This window comes from Rousettus aegyptiacus, unplaced genomic scaffold (assembly GCF_014176215.1).
Source record: "Rousettus aegyptiacus isolate mRouAeg1 unplaced genomic scaffold, mRouAeg1.p scaffold_m13_p_2, whole genome shotgun sequence".
Taxonomy (NCBI): Eukaryota; Metazoa; Chordata; class Mammalia; order Chiroptera; family Pteropodidae; genus Rousettus; species Rousettus aegyptiacus.
In genome coordinates, this window is record NW_023416295.1 from 78,202,567 (window position 1) to 78,218,766 (window position 16,200).

At 32.5% G+C, this 16,200-nt stretch overlaps 1 protein-coding gene across 1 annotated transcript in view; it reads left to right on the top strand.

Moving 5' to 3' along the window:
• The window catches only part of ACTR3 (actin related protein 3), a 56,042-nt gene that overhangs the window by 23,263 nt on the left and 16,579 nt on the right, over positions 1 to 16,200 (top strand). The window contains exons 3-6 of the mRNA XM_016156298.2: positions 371 to 495; positions 5,497 to 5,607; positions 11,366 to 11,461; positions 12,874 to 12,981. Of these exons, the coding sequence (XP_016011784.1) occupies positions 371 to 495; positions 5,497 to 5,607; positions 11,366 to 11,461; positions 12,874 to 12,981 (440 nt within the window). The remainder of the gene's footprint in view (positions 1 to 370; positions 496 to 5,496; positions 5,608 to 11,365; positions 11,462 to 12,873; positions 12,982 to 16,200) is intronic.

Below are 16,200 nucleotides of genomic sequence, written 5' to 3' on the forward strand. Positions count from 1 at the left end.
ATTTGTTAGTATTTTTCAGTTTTTAATTTCTGATTGTGTCTCAAGCATATTTTGACTTAGGTTATAATTTTACTTAAATCAAAATAGATTTTAGCATGGTATTTAAAAATACAGCCGAAACATCCTACAGCAGCACTTCTTTTTTGACTTTTTACAGTTGAGGCCTTATCTCTGGGTGGAAGTTGAGATTTCATTGTGTTAAGTGAATTTTTTCATTGGTTTCTTATGACCTTTGTGCTTTAGTTTGACAATTTAAATATACTAGGGCATGTTTTGTTTAATAACACTATAATGGAAAAGGTATAAATTACAAAGTTATTTCACTTGAAAATAATAAAATTTTGACATGTAAATAACTTTTATTTTAAAGGTATTGCTATTAAGGAGTCAGCAAAAGTGGGTGATCAAGCTCAGAGGAGGGTAATGAAAGGTGTTGATGACCTAGATTTCTTCATTGGTGATGAAGCAATAGAAAAACCTACATATGCAACAAAGGTATATTTTTATGATTTGTAAAAATAAATAAATACATTTGTAAAAGAAAATAAAGAAAATAAATTCTTTCAAAAACTAGTTTATTCAGTGATTGTACCATTTGAAATTTCACTCAATTATAGGTCTAATACTCTCAACTTCTTTATAATAGAAATTTCTTCTTCCCTTTGGCCCATCCCAACTTCACTTTAACTTTATTTTTTCTTTCCCTAAGAGGAAAATTTTAGCCTGTTCAAGTAAACAGTAGTTACTTTTCCATACTCTGTAGATCTCAGAACCATCAGTGTGATCGACTTTCTCTTCCCCACATTGCAACATTTCCCTCTCGTTGATATTCAGACCCATACGATTTCTTTCCTTTTTGAAGTGTATGCCATCTGGAAGTGCCAGTCCCTTCCTTTTCTCGTTCCCTGTCCGTCCCTTTCCTTTTTTTATTGAGATATAATTTATATATAGTAAAATATGTAAGTCTTAATTATACAGTTAAAAATTATTTACGACTAATCAAAGTTCAGGATATAGTGTAAATCTAGTAATCCAGATGCTTTTCTTGTACCTTCTTCCCCAATTACCACCCCTACTCCCATCAAAAGGTAAATACTGCCCTGATCTTTATTATCTTATTTTTGGATATTAGCTTTCCCTAATTTCAAATTTCCTCCTTTGTATCTAATTTCTTCTGTTCTCATTATTTATTAAAGAACAACTACCATGTGTAGAAAGCTTGGGTAAGTGCTGAAAATACAGTGGTAAATAAGAAAATAGCTTCCCTAATGTCAAGGCTATTTAATGTAGGAAAATGTTGAAGAAATAATACCAAGCGGCGAGGCTGTTAGAAAAAGGAAAGTATGGGATGCTCTTGGAGTATATATCAGGAGTAGCTTACCTAGTTTGTGGACTCAGAAAAGTCTGTGAGGAGTAAATCTTTTTAAGTTGAGGCTTGAAGAATAAGTTAGCTGGGTGAATTGTGTAGGCAAGGTGGTTCTAGGCAGAGACTCCAGTATTTAGGAAGAATAAATTATGAAGGACCTGGAACCATGAATGACCAATGTGCCTGAAACATAGAGAATGAGGTAGAAATAAGTAAGGAGGTTGGATAGGTAGGCCAGGATAAAATTGTTGAAAGTGTTGCGAGGCCATGTTAAAGAATTAAATTGTCCTTTGGGCCACATTAATGCATTTAAGTAGAGGAATAGTGTTATTGATTAAAAGCACAAATATTGAAGTATGTCTGCTTGGACCAGAATTCTGGGTGTGCTACTTAACTAGCTGTGTGATATCATTCACTAATATAACCTTGCTGAATTCCCGTTTCTTCCTCTGTAAAATGGAGATATTAGTAGTTTAGGATTGTTGGGAGGTTTAATGAGATAATGATATAAAACAGTTGTTATGGTGCTTTGAACATTATGAATACTCAATATATATTGGCTGTTTTTATTATTTGGAGACCCAGCATCATTTTGGGAAGACCAGACTATTGTTATAGCTAAGGCAAGGAATATTAGTAACTTAGATTGCAATGATGGCAGTGGGAGTAGAAAGAATAAGAAATTGTGTGTGCACACAAACATTTAACTTTTATCATGGAAAACTTGATATATGAAAGTAGAGAAAAGAATATCATGAACCTCCAGATACTCATCTCAGAGCTTTGGTAGTTAATCAACCTATGGCCAACCTTTTTTTTTTATCTGTACCCCTCCCCCCAGTAGCTTATTTTAAAGTAAATTCTAGATATTATTTTACCTACAAATACTTACCTCTTAAAGATAAGGGCTTTTTAAAATAATAAATATCACACCTAAATGCAGCGTGCAGTTTTTTAATATTTAAAAGCTAGTCAGTGCTCAAATTATCCTGATTATTGATTAAAAGTTCTACGAATTGAATTTGGTTGATAAGTTTATAGGTTCTGTGTATGTGTGTCTGCGCATGCACGTGTGCATGCTTTCCTTTATGGAAAAAAATAGATATTTGTCTTGTTAAATGTCTCATTCTGAATTCTGATGATTATATCCTTCTTGTGTCATTTAATATGATCCTCTACTTTCTATGTATTTTTGTCGTAAAATGATAGTTTAGAAGTCTAATAAGATGTGCATAAAAATTTAAAAATTTTTGGCTAAGAATAAAAAAAAAATGGGTATTTAAGGAGTAACAGGGAATGATTTACTAGATATTGGTGGTAATCTGTACATAGTAATGGATGATAATTCCCAGCTCCTGAATAGTTTCCCTGCCTCTTATTTCTTGAAACTGAGAATACTTGCTGAACACTTTGGTCTGTGGCATAGGGAGGAAAGGACAAGTTTAGTTTTTAACAAGTTATGTTTCAGGTATCTGGGAGACATCTGATATATTGTTAGACAAATATTTGGCTTTTGGAGCTCAAATAAGACAGAGCTGGAGATATATATTTGGAAAGTATCAGTTATTTTAGAAGGGATGAGATTACCTAGGGGAGTATATATTGGAGAAAAGGCCCAGGAAAGAGCCTGCTCAATTGCAGCATTTAGGTTTGGATAGAGGGGGGAAAACTTACAAAGGAGACTGAAAAGGCATGGTTGAGAGAAGGGGTAAATAGGAAAGAGGAATAAAGAGCATGGAATGCTGCTAAGATAGCAAATCAGCTAGATCCCATACATTATTTGCTGTCTCTAGCACAAGGATGTCATTTCCAACTTTAATAAGAATAGTTTTAAAATAGTGAGGCCGACTACAGTAGGTTGGATTGTGAATGGTAGGCCAGGAAACAATGATGATAGTATTCCATGAGGTCTGGCTGTGATTGGGAGGGAGTTAATAGATGAAGAGACAAGTTATGGAGTTAAGACAGAAGAGATGTTTAAATGCTACTGTGAAAGAGCTATTAGATAAAAAAGATTAAAGTAACAATGATAAGAGTATAGTTTACCTCTCTGAGAAAGCTTAGAAGGGACAAGATCCAGAGCACAGATGATCTAATTAATATGTGGAACATCTCATATTATAAAAAAGTGAAAGAGAAAAAGGAGTAAGTATAGAATCAGTTTTACAGATTTGGTGAAAGGATTTCTGAATGCTGGTTTAGGCTTTCTCTGTGAAATACATGGTAACATCATCTGTACTTCCCAGGGAATAGTAAAGATTGTGAAATTTGGTCGGGAAAATATTTAAATCATCATTGTGGAGAGTAAAGATCAACAGAGTAGAGAAACAAAGGCTTGCCATACAAAGTTAGGTCCCTTTATCCCAATCAAGTGTTTGTATATTATTCAATGTTTGCCTTTGAATATATCTTTCTCTGTTCTCTGGCTACATGTTTTTCCTTCCCCCTCCAAGAAAATAAAATTGACAAGGTTGCTTCTTTAAGACCCAGCTTAGAGATGACCTCTGAACCTTCCTATATTCCCTCAGAAACCTAGTTTATCATCTTGTTCTATATTTGTCATCTCGCCCTTTCTTTTAAAACTTAAAATATTATGTTTCTATCCATTTCTTTCATTAGACTGAGTTTCTTGTGGGCAGGATGTTCATGTCCTTAGCGTTTATGTCAATGGTTCACAGTAGGTACACAGGAAAATAACACTTAGCACATCGAAATATATGTAAACTTCCCGTTATGTTCCAAAATGAATGATGTGGTAAAAGTACATTTTTTCCTTACATAAACTGAGGAGTAGAAATCATAGTATAATGCCTTAAAGTATGGAGAAGGGTAGGTTGACTTGTATATATAAGGGAATAAGAAATAGATAAGAGGTTTAATGATTGAGTAAAGGAGTAAAGGATGTTTACTTTTTCTTTCAGCCTTAGGTATTGAGTATGTACAATTTGCATGGAACTATATTTTTTTGTTTCCTTTTATGTTATATATATTTTAAAGTTTTTTGCCTACACTTTAAATTAGCTTATTTAAGGAATTCTTGATATACTTGGAATACTAATCTTTTGTTAGTTGTATGTGTTGTGGAACTGTATTTTATTGCAGATTTATAAACCTCGTCAGTGCCTTTAGTGTATCAGTAAGATTTTGTACTGTGCCATCTAGACCAAAAGAAATATCTAACAGTTCTGCTTATTAAGTAGCTAGGTTTAAAAAACTTAGTAGCCATTTGAAAAAAATGACACTTATTTGAAAGGAAGATATTTTTATTTAATTGTTAAATAGTCACGGTTACTATTTAGGATGCACATCAAAACTCTGTTAGACACTTCACAGCTCTTCATACCTAGAATCATATTGCACATTGCCACCCTCATTTCTTTTTTTACATGAGTTTTTTGGGTGGAGGTACTTGGTTTTTATATAGCAATTGCTGGGAACCTGGCTTCCTCAAAAAGTGATATTACTGAAAGGAACATACTATGACCTAATGTTGAAACTAAACTACCTTGAACTAGTAGTTATGCAGTGTTGAACTAATTTTGAGTATCACTATATTTCTCTGGAAATTTAAAGTATTTTGTATTGTTTTTGTGAATTTGCTGTAGTACCCTGGGACTCAGATTTGGAAACTTGGTTCTATACAAATATTTATATAACTTTTCTTATAAAATTTTACATGCTTGATTTATGATTATTCTTGGTATATACTTAACAGTTGTGTTTCATTTATTAGGCACAAAACAAATATCTGTGAAAGAGCTAATAAATTAAAAATTAAGAAATTGTAATAAATTATAATTTTCACAGGTTTAATTTTAATAAGTTAAGTTCATTATTACAAAATTTTTGGAAATCTAGAAAGACCCGTACCTTTCATCTAAATTTATAATTTTTAACATTTTTACATTGAACCATCTAAAAATATGTTGTAGAAATAATTTTATTTATCTCTCGATAATTACGTATGCATCTCCTAAAGAATGATCTACAGTATGGTTATCACACTGAAGAAATGCTGTATTCATCTAGTATCCACTAATAATCTAGTATTCCCTGAGTTTTAATTTTTTTGATAGTTTTATTTATCGTTGATGTAAGATTTAATTTATATATTTTTTTTGTTTTAATAGTGGCCTATCCGCCATGGTATAGTCGAAGATTGGGATTTGATGGAAAGGTTTATGGAACAAGTGATCTTTAAATATTTAAGGGCAGAACCCGAAGACCATTATTTTCTTTTGGTAAGTACAGATAATTTCATGGAGGAATCTTGAAGAAACTTAATGAGAATATTTTAATCACATCTGTACTCACTAGAGCATACTTTATTGTGTATTAAATTGTCATGTCTAAAAGACTTTCTTAGAAAATTCTGTCATTTTTAAGACTGTCCATATCCGGGTTCCAATAGAGTAGTAACATGTTGAAGCACCAAAGTTTAGGTGCTAAAGTTTTTTTGATAATATGTAACCTTTATGGTAAGCATAGTAAGTGAGGTTCAGAAAAAAGTTGGAAACAGCACTTTCCTTTGTTAATAACTAGTCTGATTACTTTATTTGTAATTTTTGATAACAGTAAATGTAATATAACTTAATTTTTAAACTTTTTTCTTTGTATCAAAGCAGTACATGTTCATAGCATAAAAGAAATCAGCTACTGTAAGATTTAAAACAAAAAAATAGCACTATTCTTTCTTACCTCTCCCAACCCTTTATTCATATTTCCCAGGGGCAAACATTTTAAATTTTTTCTGAATAGTATTTTATAGATTTAAACAGTGTTTCTTTTATTTCTTACTTGTTTTTTAAATATTATACACTTTCTACTACATAGTAGGAACGATAAGGGCTTTATTCTTTTTCTTTTATTTTCCTTTTTGTAATACAGAATCTATATCTTCTCCCCCTTCCTGCAATATAGCTACATCATAGTTTTTGGTTAACTCAATAGTTTATCTTTTATCATAATAAAATTTGCAAATACAGGTATACCCTAGAGATATTGAAGGTTCAATTCCAGACCACTATAATGAAGCAAATTGTAATCTTTTTGCTGGTTGAGAATCTTGCTGTATTTGTAAAAAAAAAAAAAAAAAAAATTTGGGAGGCACGATAAGATACAATTCACCTGTATTCTTTATGGCTGGACCATAAACATAAATTTGAAAGAACATTACAATCAACACTCATATACCCACAGCCTAGACTCAACAATAATTGTATTATGACATCTATTAGGTTATTCATCCATCAGTCCATCTTATTTTTTAAATCACTTCAAAGTGAGTCATTTCACCCTTAAATATTTTGGCATGCACATCAACTAGAATTTACTATTTGTTTACAATTTTTTTTATATATAAAAAGTATATGCTATAAAAATGCATAATTTTATTTTTTTATGGCAACGTTGGTTAATGAAATATTTCAGTAAGTTTTAGGTGTACAATTCAACAGTGAGGCATATATATATACATCGCAGTGTGTGTTCACCACCCATAGTTAGATTTCTTTCTGTCACCACATATTTGACCCCTTTTATTCCATTCACTTGTCCCTTCCTGTGCCCTCCCTACCTTCTGGTAACCACTAGTCCATTATCCATGTCCATGAGTCTCTGCTTATTTGTCCTGTTCATTTGTTGCTTTTGGGTTTATATACCACATAAAAGTGACGTCATGTGGTTTCCATTTTTCCATTTGGCTTATTTTGCTTAGCATGATTATCTCAAGGTCCATCCATGCTGTCCCAAATGGCAGTATTTCATCTCTTCTTATGACTGAGTAATATTCCATTATATATATGTACCACATCTTCTTTATCCAGTCATCTGTTGTAGGACACTTTGGTTGTTTCCAGGTTCTGGCCACCGTGAATCATGCTGCTACAAACATCGGTGTGCAAATATCTTTTCAGATATGGGTTTTCAAGCCTTTGGGGTAAATACCCAGTAGAGGGATTTCAGGATAATATGGTAGATCAATTCTTAGTTTTTTTTTGAGGAACCTCCATACTGTTTTCCATAGCGGCTGTACCAATTTGCAGTCCCACCAGCGGTGTATGAGGGTTCCTTTTTCTCTGCATCCTCTCCAACACTCGTTATTACTTGTTCTGTTGATAAGGTATTCTAAAGGTGTGAGATGGTATCTCATTGTGGTTTTTATTTGCATTTCTTTAATAGCTAGTGATATGGAGCATCTTTTCATAGGTTTGTTGGCCATTTGTATGTCTTCTTGGGAGAAGTGTCTATTCAGGTCCCCTGCCCATTTTTTAACTGAATCTTTTTTTTTTTTTTTATTGTTATTGAGTTGTATGACTTCTTTGTATATTTTGAATATTAGGCTCTTATTGGAGGTGTTGCTTGCAAATATATTTTCCCATTCAGATGGTCGTCTCTTTACCTCGTTGATGGTTTCTTTTCCTGTGCAGAAGCTTTTAAGCTTTATGTAGCCTCATTGATTTATTTTAGCTATTACTTCCCTTGCCTTTGAGGTCAAATTCATAAAATCCTCTTTAAGTCCAAGGTCCTTGAGTTTAGTTCTTATGTTTTCTACCATGCAATTTGTTTCAAGTCATATATTCAGATCCTTAATGCATATTAAGTTTATTTTGGTGTGTAGTGATAGACAACAGTCTAGTTTCATTCTTTTGCAAGTGGCCTTCCAGTTTTCCCAGCACCATTTATTAAAGAGGCTTTCCTTTCTCCATTGTATGTTTTTGGATCTTTTGTCGAAAATTATTTGCCCATATAAACATGGGTTTACTTCTGGGCTCTCAATTCTGTTTCAGTGGTCCACGTGTCTGTTTTACTGCCAGTACCATGTCGTTTTGATTACTGTCGCTTCATAGTATAATTTGAAGTCAGAGTGATGCCTCCAGCTTTTTTTTTTTTTTTTCAGCATGGCTTTGGTGATTTAGGGTTTTGTGTTCCATATAAATCTGATGATTTTTTGTTCTAGTTCTTTAAAAAATGCCAATGGGATTTTGATGAGGATTGCATTAAACCTGTATAATGCTTTAGATAATAGGTCATTTTAACTATGTTCATTCTTCCAGTCCAGGAACCTGGAATATCTTTCGATTTCTTTGTATCTTCTTTGATTTCTTTTAATAGGGTCTTATAGTTTTCATTATATATGTCCTTCACATGTTTTGTTAAATTTATTCCTAGGTATTTTATTCTTTTTTGTTGCAATTGCAAAAGGGATTCTTTTTCCACTTCTTTTTCTGACAATTCTTTATTAGAGTATTGGAATGCTATGGATTTTTTAATATTGCTTTTATATCCAGAAGCTTTACTGTATTTACTTATTGTTTCTAGCAATGTTCCTGTGGAGTCTTTAGGGTTTTCTATAGAGAGTGACAGTTTGACTTCTTCGTTTCATATTTGAATGCCTTTTATATCTTTCTCTTGCCTGATTGCACTCGCTAGGACCTCCAGTGTTATATTCAATAACAGTGGCAATAGTGGACAGGTTCGTTTTGTTCCTGATCTTAGAGGAAAGGTTTTTAGCTTTTCACCATTAAGTATAATGTTGCCTGAGGGTTTATTGTATATGGCCTTTATTATGTTAAGGTACTTTTCCTTCTATATCGATTTCGTTAAGTGTTTTGATCATAAATAGATGCTGTATCTTGTTGAAGACGTTTTCTGCATCTATTGATATAATAATGTGATTCTTATTTTTTAATTTGTTTATGTGGGATATCACATTAATCAATTTGTTTATGTTGAACGTTATCCATGTGCCCCTGGGATGAAGCCCACTTGATTGTGGTGTATAATCTATTTTATATGTTACTGTATTTGGTTTGCTGATATCTTATTTAGGATTTTTGCATCTGTGTTCATGAGAGATACTGGTCTGTAGTTTTCTTTTTTTTGTTATCTTTACCAGGTTTTGGTATCAGGGTGGTATTGGCCTCATAAAATGAGTCGGGAAATACTGCCTCCTCTTCAATTTTTTGGAAGCGTTTGATGAGGAAAAGTATTAAATCTGTTATGAATGGTTGGTAGAATTCACTGGTGAAACCACCTGATAGCATATACTTTTGGGTTTGTAGGCCATATGGTGTATGTTGCAGCTACTCAGCTCTGCCGTTGTAGCAGAAAAGTAGCCATAGATAATACTTAAATGAATAGATATGGCTGTGTTCCAATAAAATTGTATTTACATAAAACAGGTGGTAGGCTGGATGTGGCCTACAGGATGCATGATGTAGTTTGTTCATCCCTGATTTTGACAGATGTGTATACTATGTGTCGTAAACCCTTACCAAGATACAGATTGAATCTGCCTGGAAAGTTTTCTCAGGACCTTTTCTAGTTAATCCCTGCCCCTATGCCCTAGAGGCAACTACTGGTCTGATGTTTTCCAGCACAGATAAAATGGAATCATACAAGATATGTTCTCTAATAAGATTTTACTCAGTATGATATTGAGATTCATCCATGTTGTTGCATGTACCAGTAATGTGCTGCTTTGTGTTGCTGGATTGTATTCCATTGTATGAATGCACCTCACTATCCCATTTTCCTGTTGATGATCACCCAGGGGCTGTTTGCAGTCTTTCACTAGTAAGAATATTTTGGCTATTATGAACATTCTTAGGTTATTTCATGGACATGTTTTTATTTCTCTTTCGTAAATACCTAGATATGAAATTGCTGTGTTGTAAGATAGGTACATGATTGAAAACTTTCAGACACTTTCAGAACTTTTTCTAAGAGGTTGTATCTTTTTGCACACGCATCCACAATATATTAGTGATTTGTTTGCTCTACATTCTATCCAATATTTAGTGTGTTGGTCTTTTTAATTTTAACCATTCTGGTGGATAAGATCCCTCATTTTGGTTTTAATTTGCATTTTCCTGATGACTAATGATGTTGAGCACTTGTAAGTTTTCTTTGTGAAGTCCTCTGAATTTAATGTTTGTTTTGAAGTTTATAGTTTTACTGCCTAGTTTTTTTAGTTTGCTTAATTTTTTATGTACCTATTATTAAAATCTCCATAGTTTTCAGTATAATTCCAAAACCCTTCTAAATAATAAGCACATCAGACAATTTTACGTATTGAAAAAGACTTCTGGTTAGTTTTTAACTTACTTTATAGTGCCTTTTAAAATTAAAAAATAATTTAAATTGTAGTAAATTTAAGTTTTAGTGTTCTTTCCCTTTGCAGTTTTGCTCTCTAAATTTAAGGAATCATGACTTACCTCAGATCAAAAAGATAATTCTATATTTCTTAAGTTTAAAAGTTTTGCCTTTCGAGTATAAATGAGATAATAAAAAAGATTGGATTGTCAAACCAGACTCATAAGAATCAGAGGTCTTACCCAATTTCAATCTTTAATAATTAAATGATTTAAATAATCATGAGGCATAGGTGAAACATGAACTCCTGGATCGCCAGTGCTGTTCCCTAGGACCTTTGTTGCCACAGACTTACCCCACAGTCATCTAAGTGATGTATGCTGCAGCTACATAAATTGAAGAGAACTGTGCAAACATCTTCATTTTATCCTTTTAACAGTTACATAACATTTTCAGGAAGCCGTGCCCTAAACTTGTAGAATCTTGGCTTATTTACTATAATTATAGACAGACCAAGTACATCCTGCTATAAACATTGCATAGATGAAAGTTCTTTCTCTAGCAAATACCACTGATATGTTTGCCTGGAGGTCTTTTACCATCTTTACAAGGTGATTCTACTAGGTCTTCTTCCTGTCTTCTCCCCCCTTTCCTATCTCAATGTTTAACCCTTAAGAGTGGTATGACAGGAGTCGTTTCTTTTTTTATGTGAATAACCATATTGTTTTCTTAACATGTATAGATCTGTTTAAATTCGCTGTAGTTTTCCCTTGTTCTATGTGTTTGTCTTTACCTTTAAGTTCAGTGACTTTTAAAATTGTGTTTAAAATAATTTCTCATTTAAAATTATAAGGTTATTAAAGTAATGATACTGTTTATTTAAACTGTTACTTAATTTAATAGACTGAACCTCCACTGAATACTCCAGAAAACAGGGAATATACTGCTGAAATAATGTTTGAATCCTTCAATGTTCCAGGCTTGTACATTGCTGTGCAGGTAAGCAAGTTCATAAATCAAGATAAGCATCACTCTTAAATTTTAATCTGGTTTAATTTGATTTTTACACACACACACACGCGCACACACACGCACACGCACACACACACACTTATTTCACAATCTCAAAGCATGTCATAGTTCTCTCCTGAATTGATAATTTAGAAATCATATAGGAAACGGAGTTACTTAGTCAGCAAAAGAAATATTAAAGATAAATGGTTTTTGGATAATTTAAGGCCTTTCATAGGACAGAAATAAAAGGAACTAATATGTGAGTATTTATTCCATGTCAAGACTTTTATATATATATCCATTTATCCTTGTGATATTTTCATTGTGTCCTTTTTTTATAGTATGTTTTGACTGGTTTACTGCTTGATATATTTGACCTCCTTCTCCTTTGTGATTCTGTATCCCATGTCAAAAATCCCTGTAATATTTTATTGCACTTAATTTGTGTATATATTTGTATGGAACAGCTTCTGTCCCACCCCTCAGGATCAGAACTCACTTCTTATTTTTTAACCCCATAGTAAATGTGATACCTGGCATACTACAAATGCTTATTTAGTGTATAAACTACTGTACGGTTCTGTTAGTTCACAATGATATGGTGTGATCCTGTGTTAAAATTGGAGGTTGACCTAGATATCTTTATGGGTGCCTTTCAGCTATTATGTTGCAAGTAGATAAAATAAAGCCAGTTTAGCTCTATTTTTAATTATTAGTCACATATCTTGTTAGAGGCTTGGATAATAGGAAATTTAAATTAAAAAAATGAACTAGCTGTGCTGATTTCTTAATTCACAGACTTTATTAAAAAAGAATTATACTTTATTGCTGATGTCAAGATTTTTCATAGAGAAATGTTTTCAACCTAGTTTCCTAATTAAATCATAGTATTTGGAAGTGTGCAATGGCTTTTTCTGTGGATAAGTAACTTGTTCCATATTCCTAAATGCATATTACACTTAGGCAATTCGTAGCTAACCTTATAAGACTTACTTGTTTATAACCATCTGTGTGTTGAATAACTGATGATTGGGTTGTTGGTTGTGTGCTTCTCTACCTACTTTGTAGCAGGCTGTCCCATATAAACGTAGTTTAAATCTTGGTAATCTTAATAGTACACAATTTTATGTTTGTCTTCCACATTTTTTTTTTTTAGGAGAAAAATGGCCTTCACTAAAATATGGAAATTTTGTAAATATACCTCTAAAAGCAAATACAAGCCTTAATAAAATGTAGGATGTGAACAGTTTGCGTATTATAAATTAATTTTGTGTATTTTATTCCTAGAAATAACTAGATTTAAAATTAAATAAAGCACTCCATTAAAATGACTTTTTCTATTAACTTTTCCTCTTCGTTTTTATTTTTTTCACCTGTTTTATTTCTTTTTGTTCAAGGCTGTTCTTGCCTTAGCTGCATCCTGGACCTCACGACAAGTAGGAGAACGGACATTGACTGGTACGGTAATAGACAGTGGAGATGGTGTCACTCATGTCATTCCTGTGGTAAGGAAATTTTCAGATTACTAGACCGGACATCAAATAATACATCTGACAAAGTTAAATTATATGAATTAATACCATGTTTTAAAAACTTTAAATACTATACTTTAAAAACTTTTAATTTGGCTATTTGTTCAGCTATAGCTATATTTTAGTCAAATTTTAAAATTTTATAAACAAATTCCAAAATGTTTGTTTCTTTTGCTGTAGGTTTGTACTGTCATTAGAAAATTATTAGAAATATATGCTGTTTCTAATTTCTAATTAGGACATGATAAATTGGCATATCTGGAATGGAAATATATATGGCTTTCTTTTCTTAAACATGGAATTCTGTTTTCCAGTTTGGATGTGTCTGTGTGTGTTAGCCAGCTGATAGTCTTATCCGTAATTCACAGATTTCAGACTGGTGGCATTAACTAGCTGTTAGTTGCAAGCACATGACCATTATTGACTTGAAGAGAATTAATTTTTTGAATGAAAAGCTCAAGATAAGATTGCGTGTTATGGTTTGAATTTAGTAAAGCATATTAAGAGAAATGCATTAGATTGGATTATTTGTCTGAGGAAGCATTTTCTGCGAGACTTTGTGCAATCTTAATGACCAATTAGGTTTTTTATTGTGCCTCAGTTGCAAAATGACTAAAATTTATAGTCTTTATTTTCTCTCTTTTGAATTAATGGATTATTTTTTAATAATTATTTTAATTGACTTATTAGCTATCCTATACTTTTTCTCTAATTGTTTGCTTATTTTTGGTGGTTGTCGCTCTATGGTTTGTAAGTAAACATCTTTAACTTATCACACTCTAACTACAAATAATATTCTACTGTTTCATAAGTCTGATGACATGATAACCGTACAAGTCTGTCTCTTCTAGTCTGTGCTGTCATTGTCATTCATTTTACTTATACATGTTATAACTCAATAGTGCATTATTAATTTTTTTCATTGCAGGTAATATATTCATTTTGCTAGGTTTCTATAACAGAGTACCACAGACCGAGTGGCTTAAACAACAGGAAATTAATTTTTTCACAGATAGGGTGGTTAGGTGTCGATAGGGTTGATTACTTTTGAGCCCCCTCTCCTCTTTCTTTGGCTCATAGATGGCCTGATATTCCTTTTGTCTTCACATGGTCTTTCTTCTCTGTGTGGCAATCTTCTAAGAACATTAGTCTTGCTGGATTAGGGCCCACTCCAATCAACTTCATTTTAACTTATTACCTCTTTAAAGACCCTATTTCTGAATGCAGTCACATTCTTGGGTATTGGGGGTTAGCACTTCAAAATAAGAATTTTCAGAGGGGCAGAACACAAGTCAGCTCATAGCAAACAGACATGTTTTAAAAAGATTTCGAAAAACATAAAATTATTTCATATTTAATCACATATCATTTTCACTGCTTTTTATTCCTTTGTGAAGGATCAGATTTCCATTTAGCATCATTTCATTCAGCCTGAATGATGACCATTAATATTTTTTATAGTGCTGATCTACTGGCTATGCATTCTTTCAACTTAGGTATATCCTTTTAAAAATTTTTTATTTTTGCATTCATTTTTCGACAGTGTTCCTTGGCATAGAATTTTAGGTTGACAGTTTTTTTCCTTTCAGTATTTTAAAGATGTAACTCTCTTGTTTTCTGGCTTGCTTTGTTTCTGAAAATAAATCTGCCGTCATTCCAATGTCTGTGGCTTTGAATGTAATGCTTCTTATTTGACTACCTTCGAGATTTTCTCCTTATATATTCCTGGCTTACTAGATTTCAGCAATTTGATTGTGGTTTACCTAAAAGTGATTTTCTTTGTATCTTTTCCATGGAGTTCATTGAGCTGCTTGCATCTATGAATTTTGTAGTTTTTTTTTCTTCCAACATTAATGTACCTAAATAAGTTACAATCATGATAAATCTAGCACCCATCTGACAGCATACAATGCTATCACAATATTAATGACTATAGTCCCTATGCTGTACACCACATCTCCACAGCTTAGTTGTTTTAAACTTGGAAATTTGAAGCTCTTATTCTCCTTTACCTCCCTTATTTTTTAAAATTTTCAATTACAGTTAACATTCACTGTTGTTTTATATTAGTTTCAGGTGTATAGCATAGTGGTTAGACATTTATATAATTTACAGAGTGATCCCCCTGGCTAGTCTAGTACCCACATGATACTATACAGTTATTACCTTGTTATTGACTATATTTTCTATACTTTTCATCCCCATGACTATTTCATAACTACCAATTTGTAATTCTTAATCTTTTTTCACCTTTTTTACCCCACCCCTCAATCCCTCTCTCATCTAGCAGCTGTCAGCTTATTCCCTGCATCTATGAGTTTGTTTCTGTTTTGTTTATTTTGTTCTTTAGATTCCACATATAAGTGAGATCATATGGGATTTGTCTTCCTTTGTGTGACTTATTTCACGTAACATAATACCTTCCATGTTAATTATGGATTTGTGATTTTCATCATATCTGAAAAGTTTTTGTCTGTTATTTCTTCATGTAACCTTTCTATCTCTCCCTTAACCGTCTATCTTTGGGAACTCCAATTACGTGTATCTTAGGCTGCTTTAGGTTGTCTCATAGTTTACTGATGCTCTGTTCATTTTTTTCCTAATTATTTTTCCTCTCATTTTGGATAGTTCTTATTTCTGTGTTTTCAAATTTGCTGTTTTTTATTTATTGTATGTAATGTATTTTTAATTTCAGATTTTTTTTCTCCTTAGAAGTTTTCTTTGGGTCTTTGTATATTTTCCATTTCTCCTTCTTGTTTCCATTGGTCTTCTTGATCATGTGGACTATATTAGCTCCTAATGTCTTTGCCTACTAATTATATATCTTTGACATTTCTGCTTTTTATTGATTGAATTTTCTCCTGTTTGGGGGTTCTATTTTCCTGGTTCCTTGGTTATAATTTTCAATTGAGTATTATATATTTACATTGTTTTGTCCTGGATTTTTAGAGCCCTAGGGTTTTTAGAGCCCTAGGAGTTCAAAATATTCTTAAATATTTTAACGGTTTTTTCTTTGGGACATAGTTAAGTTATTAGGAAGTCAGTTTGAACCTTTCAGGGACTCTTTTAAAACATTAAGCAAGTCCAGAACAACCTTTTGTCTAGGCTAACTTTCTTCCAGTATTGAGGCAATACTCTTTAGAGAGCTCTACTCCATGTTCTGTGTTCGAAGTCTTTAAACTCTGGCTAGTG